General features: G+C 64.9%; 1 protein-coding gene across 1 annotated transcript in view; it reads left to right on the top strand.

Annotated features, from left to right (window-relative positions):
• The window catches only part of PEAR1 (platelet endothelial aggregation receptor 1), an 18,064-nt gene extending 12,959 nt beyond the window's left edge, over positions 1-5,105 (top strand). Inside the window, exons 11-22 of the mRNA XM_015598287.2 lie at positions 9-274; positions 357-459; positions 573-719; positions 913-1,038; positions 1,885-2,013; positions 2,127-2,255; positions 2,420-2,632; positions 2,810-2,898; positions 2,984-3,119; positions 3,290-3,364; positions 3,451-3,699; positions 4,168-5,105. Coding sequence (XP_015453773.1) covers positions 9-274; positions 357-459; positions 573-719; positions 913-1,038; positions 1,885-2,013; positions 2,127-2,255; positions 2,420-2,632; positions 2,810-2,898; positions 2,984-3,119; positions 3,290-3,364; positions 3,451-3,699; positions 4,168-4,307 — 1,802 coding nt within the window. The 3' untranslated portion in view covers positions 4,308-5,105. The remainder of the gene's footprint in view (positions 1-8; positions 275-356; positions 460-572; positions 720-912; positions 1,039-1,884; positions 2,014-2,126; positions 2,256-2,419; positions 2,633-2,809; positions 2,899-2,983; positions 3,120-3,289; positions 3,365-3,450; positions 3,700-4,167) is intronic.
• Positions 5,106-5,935: the final 830 nt, after the last annotated feature.

The raw sequence follows: 5,935 nt of genomic DNA, 5'->3' as shown, positions 1-5,935 counted from the left end.
CCCGCCCTCCCCGCCCCCGCCAGCTCAGAGCCTGGCACAGCCGATGCACAATGTGCGCTGGCTCAGGATGGGAGCCGGTCCCGTGCCTACTTGCAAGGTCCCTCTTCCAGGTTGGCAGCGTGGTAACTGCTCTGTGCCTTGCCCGCCTGGAACCTGGGGCTTCGGCTGCAATGCCAGCTGCCAGTGCGCCCACGAAGCAGCCTGCAGCCCCCAAACCGGAGCCTGTACCTGCACCCCTGGGTGGTACGGGGCCCACTGCCAGCTCCCCTGCCCGGTAAGTGCCCACCAGTCTGCCTGCCTGGGGGAGGGGAGGGCATGGCAGCCCCCTAGCTGACCACTCCCCCTCCCTCTCCAAGAAGGGACAGTTTGGTGACGGCTGTGCCAGTCGCTGTGACTGCGACCACGCTGATGGCTGTGACCCTGTTCATGGACGTTGCCAGTGCCAGCCTGGCTGGATGGGTGAGCGTTCTGGGTGTCTAGGCCCCAGCCCCACTGTGGAGTGGGGGTGCTCAGAAGAACCCCTATGGATGGGTGAGGGTGGGGCAGGCTCACCCGTCCTCTCTCCCCCACAGGTACCCGCTGCCACCTGCCCTGCCCTCAGGGCTTCTGGGGAGCCAACTGTAGCAACACCTGCACCTGTAAGAATGGAGGCACTTGCCTCCCTGTGAACGGCAACTGCGTGTGTGCACCCGGCTTCCGCGGCCCCTCCTGTCAGCGATGTGGGCCCCCCCCCCGTGCCCCCCGCTGCCGGCAGGACGAGCGAGCGGTGCGGGCAGCGCAGTGTCCACGCCGGCAGGCCCTGCTCTACCGCCTTTGTCTCTTCTGTCTTTGGGCCAGGGAGACAGTGGGGGGATCCAGGGCTAGTTGAGGGGTTGGCACCTGCACCCCGTCACCCGGAGCCCCTCCCCCCAGCCTGTCAGCCTGGCCACTATGGCAAACGCTGCGTGCCCTGCAAGTGCGCTGACCACTCCTACTGCCACCCCTCGGATGGGACCTGCCACTGCCTGGCTGGCTGGACCGGCCCCAACTGCTCCCAACGTACGTAGCACCTACTGGGGGCTCGCGTGACTGGCGTGCGTGCCCGGAGCTGGGCTGTGGCTCGAGGCTTCTGTCCCGGGCTCCGCGGCATAGAAGCCTGTGGACCCAGCTTGAGTCATTCACTCAGTCGTGTAAACGCTACAAACACTGGGCATTGCCGCCCCGCTGGGTGCTGAGGGCGCAGCAGTGAACGGGCCAGGAAACCAGCTCCCCAGCTTCTCCGAGGGAGCCCGGGAGCGTGTGTGGTGGGGTGGGGCGCGAGCTCAGTTTTGAACACGTTCTCTTTGTTTTTGCATTTTTCAATTTACTTACATGTGGCTTCCCTCCCACATAAATATTTGAAGAACATCATAGAAAAGATTAGTCCAAAAAAAAAAAAACCGCCAAGGGAAAAACGTTTGGGAAGGGGAGCTGAGAGGCCGCAAGTCCGTGAAAGGCTGCGTGCAGGCTCCTCGGTGGGCAGGGCGGGAGTCCTCCGGGTGGAGGACTCTTCCACGGCATTCAGTAACAGCTACTGTTGGATTATTTGCTGACGTCAGACACACAAAAGTTATGCCTTAAATAGTGTGGATGCTTACTTCGTAGTCCAGAGCTGTGCGGTGCGCGTGGTTTGGAAAGCTTTTGCCGTCTGGCTCTGCCACGTTGTTCTGAGTGGCTTTAGATGGCCAGGCGCAAATGTTCAGTGGGCGGCCGGGCACGTGGGTCTGCAGATCATTCGTGAGCCGAATGTTGCTCAGCGCCTTGGTGTCCCATTGCCGAGGGGAAGGTTCCAGTGATGCTGGGGGCCGGGAGTGCGTCGGGGGTGGGGCTGGCTGGCCTGCCAGACCGGCGCCTCGTCTCTTGCAGCGTGCCAGCCGGGACACTGGGGAGCCAGCTGCGCCCAGCTCTGCCGCTGTCACCACGGCGGGACCTGCCACCCCCAGGATGGGAGCTGTTTTTGCCCCCCAGGCTGGACCGGACACCTCTGCCTGGAAGGTACCAACGGAGGGGAGCTCCATGGTCCTGTCCCCGAGTTAGCTCCAGCCCAAGGAGGGGACCGTACTGTCCTGGCGACTTCTGACCTGCCTGCCTCCCTGGCTCTCTCCCAGGCTGTACTCCAGGGACGTTCGGTGCCAACTGCTCTCAGACATGCCACTGTGGCTCCGGAGAGAGGTGCCACCCAGAGACCGGGGCCTGCGTGTGTCCCCCCGGGCACAGTGGTGTCCCCTGCAGGATCGGTGAGTTTCCTAGGCCCCCTAGTCTCTGGGGAACAAGGACACAGGGACCTGCCGGGTTTCTGCCAGGATCTAGGCCCCTCATCTAGGGAGTTTCTCCCATGTACACCCCAAGCTCACCAGCAGAGGCAAGACACTGTCCTGACTGCCCACCCCCCACCAACCAGGAAGCCTGGAGCCCTTCACCATGATGCCGACCTCTCCAGTGGCTTACAACCCACTGGGGCCGGTGATCGGCGTTGCGGTGCTGGGGTCCCTGGTGGTGGCCCTCGTGGCGCTGTTCATCGGCTACCGCCACTGGCAGAAAGGCAAGGAGCACCAACACCTGGCTGTGGCCTACAGCAGCGGGCGCCTGGACGGCTCTGAGTACGTCATGCCAGGTGAGCTGGCCTGGGGCAGGGCACACCTACGAGCCCTGGCTCACAGGCACAGGCTCCTGCACCCTGCCCTGGCCCCGGGAGGTGGGCAGCGCAGAGCTGGACGGAGGAGGAGTTCAGAGGGGCCGCCAGGCCTGTCTGACCGGGCAGGTCGCCCGGCGCCTGTGTCTGTTCTCACAGATGTCCCTCCCAGCTACAGTCACTACTACTCCAACCCCAGCTACCACACCCTGTCACAGTGCTCACCTAACCCCCCGCCCCCCAACAAGGTCAGTGCTGGGGGAAGGGTGCCCTGCGGGGGAGGGGGGCTGACCCGCGGCTCTGGGAAGCTCCATTGCTGTCCCCTCCCGTCAGATTCCCGGTGGTCAGCTCTTCGCCAGTCTCCAGGCCCCCGAGCGGCCAGGTGGAGCCCATGGGCGCGATAACCATGCCACCCTGCCTGCCGACTGGAAGCACAGCCGGGAGCCCCCTCCAGGGCCTCTGGATGGGGGTAGGAGCCCGGAGGCCAGGGTCCCTGGTGAGGGGGGCCGTGTGCAGCCCAGCGTCCTGCTCCATTGGAGTGTGTGTCTGCAGAAGGGGTTCTGGCCCAGTTCGAGGAGGCTGGAGCCGGGAGAGGGGACCGGGAGGTCTGACCGTGTGTTGCCTCCTCCTCCTCCTCAGGCAGCAGCCGCCTGGACCGACGCTACAGCTGTAGCTACAGCAACAGTGACGGCCTGGGCCCCTTCTACGGTAAAGGTTTGGCCCGGGGCCAGGGAGGGGGTGGGCTGGGGTCTGCAGGCCAGTGTCCCCTGCCCCAGCTCGATTTCTTCTCCGACCCTCAGGGCCCATCTCCGAAGAGGGGCTGGGGGCCAGCATGGCTTCCCTGAGCAGTGAGAACCCCTACGCCACCATCCGGGACCTGCCGGGCCTGCCCGGGGGCCCCCGAGAGAGCAGCTACATGGAGATGAAGGGCCCCCCTGCAGGTTCCCTCCCCAGGCAGCCTCCTCAGCCCCGGCACAGCCAGAGGCGGCGACACCCCCAGCCACAGAGAGACAGCGGCGCCTATGAGCAGCCCAGCCCTCTGGGCCCTGGTGAGCCCCCCCTCCTGCCCTGGGGTGGGGACAAGGAAGGTAGGCCAGGGAGGGACAGAGGGACGGCATGTGGAGGTGGCGCGATGTGCCAGCGCGTGAGGTCCTTGGGGCCCAGCTTGGGCTCAGACCAGGTGTGGCGTTCAGGTGTCCCCGTGCCTCTTAGGGCCTGTGAGTGGCGGCACCTACTCCCCAGGGCCGAGGATCTGAAATGGTGGCTGGACAGCTCCTGACTTGTAGAGCTGGTGCCCAGAAAAGTGAGGAAGAAGGCAGGTGACACGGTGTCCTCACCTCCTGTAAGGAGCGTAGGTCCAGACGGCCTCCCTCACTGGCAGCTGGGGAGCAGCACGCACTGCACGGTGGCTGGCAGCCAGGCACTGGCCCTCTGAGGGCAGGAGAGACCAGGGAGGGGAGACTGGCGAGGGCGAGAGGAGCCACCTCACTCTCGTCCTGTCCCCTCTCTGAGTCTAGACCGAGACTCCGTGGGTTCCCAGCGCCCCCTGCCCCCCGGCCACTACGACTCACCCAAGAACAGCCACATCCCCGGACACTATGACTTGCCTCCAGTTCGGCACCCTCCGTCACCCCCACTTCGGCACCAGGACCGCTGAGGGGCCCGGGTGGTGTGCGGAGGCCGGCACACCAAAGTGGGGGACAGAGCTGGCCGTGCCCTGCCAGGAGCAGAGAGGACTGCCAGGCCGTGGACGTGCACGTGACCGTGACCGACAAAGGAAGCGAGTGGAGGGGCGGGGTCCCCGGCTCCACGCTGGGACGCTGGCGGCAGGAAGCCCGTGTCCTTCCCTCCGACCCACCGGCCCCCCAAGCCCCAGGGCCCGTGCACACGATTGAACGTTGTTGGATAACTGACTTCATGCCGACGTCGGAGATGTGTATCGGGCACCTCTCCTGTGCACTCCCAGGCTGGGCAGTGTGTGCGTGCCTGTGCCTGTGCCTGTGTGTGTGTGCCTCTGCCTGTGCGTGCCTGTGCTTGTGCGTGCCTGTGTGTGCATGTGCCTGTGTGTGTGCCTGTGCGTGCCTGTGTGTGTGCCTGTGCGTGCCTGTGTGCGTGTGCCTGTGCGTGCCTGTGTGCGTGTGGGTTCAGAGGGGCCGGGCACGGCCCGTCCTACGGCCCTCACCATTTATAGAGGGGCCGCCCCAAACCAGCTAACTCTCGCAACAGCCTCCTAACTGGTCCCCCTGCATTCTGGTGGTGCCCCCTCCAACCGAGCTGGTCAGGTTGCCCCTCTGGATAGTCTCCGTGGGTGGCCCACCCTCTTGGGCCCCGGTCACAGGCCTTGGAGCTCTTAATTAAAGGCTCTGCCGCGGGCCCTTCTCGCCTCTCCAGCCTCACCTTGAACTGTGGCCTCCCAGGGGCTGTACTTCTTGCCTCGGACTTGCCGCATCTGGAATGTCCCTCCTCCCCACTCGCCTGTCAACCCCTGCTGGTCCTTCACGTCCCCTCCTCTGGCACTCCCGTCCGTTTCTTAGCACGGGCTACAGCTGCATCCAGCCGTCACCTGCAGAAGGCCCCTGTGATGTGTTGTTTGTGACTCTCGGATGGACCTGTGCCCCTCACCAGACTCTGAAGGCGGGAGTCCTTTGTTTAGGCTCCTTGTTACTCTCGGCACACAGTAGGCACCCAATAAACTTTCCCCCAAAGGCTGAGTGGCTGCGTGAATTAAAAGTCCCCGTGACGCTGGTAAGAGTCAACAGGCTGCGTAGGTGGGAGCCTCCCCCAAAGGTTGGCATTTCCGCTGGGGGCTGGCACCGAGGCTGAACGGTGGGGGCTGGGGCCCGTGGGTGTGGGGGGGGCAGGAAGGCAGACCGGAGGGGGTACACTCGGCAGGGTTTAGATTACTCCAGGAATCTCAATCCACAAGATTTCTAGGAAGCACGGCCCGCCCCATTAACTCATTAGCAGGTCAACTAAGTCCCCAGACCACCGGCGGCTAAATAGAGACCCAGCGCCGGCCGACGCACTGCGGGTCCCTCCGGGCCTTTTCCACCCGGAGCCCTCTCCTTACGGGTAGGAGGGCGGCCCAGAGAGAGGCTCTGTTCCCACCCGGAATCTCCCTAGACTCCTCAGACTACCATCCCCGAAAGCCAGGGCCAGCTCCCCACGCTCCTGGGCTGTTTCCCTAAGGGACTTCGGAGGGCTGGGCGCCCGCGCTAGACCCTCAGGCGGACGGCGGGGCGGGGCGGGGCCTCCAGGCCTCACCTGCCCCCTTGACCTCGGGCC

This window comes from Pteropus alecto, unplaced genomic scaffold, assembly GCF_000325575.1.
Source record: "Pteropus alecto unplaced genomic scaffold, ASM32557v1 scaffold49, whole genome shotgun sequence".
Classification (NCBI taxonomy): Eukaryota; Metazoa; Chordata; class Mammalia; order Chiroptera; family Pteropodidae; genus Pteropus; species Pteropus alecto.
This window is presented reverse-complemented; position numbering and strand designations above follow the sequence as displayed.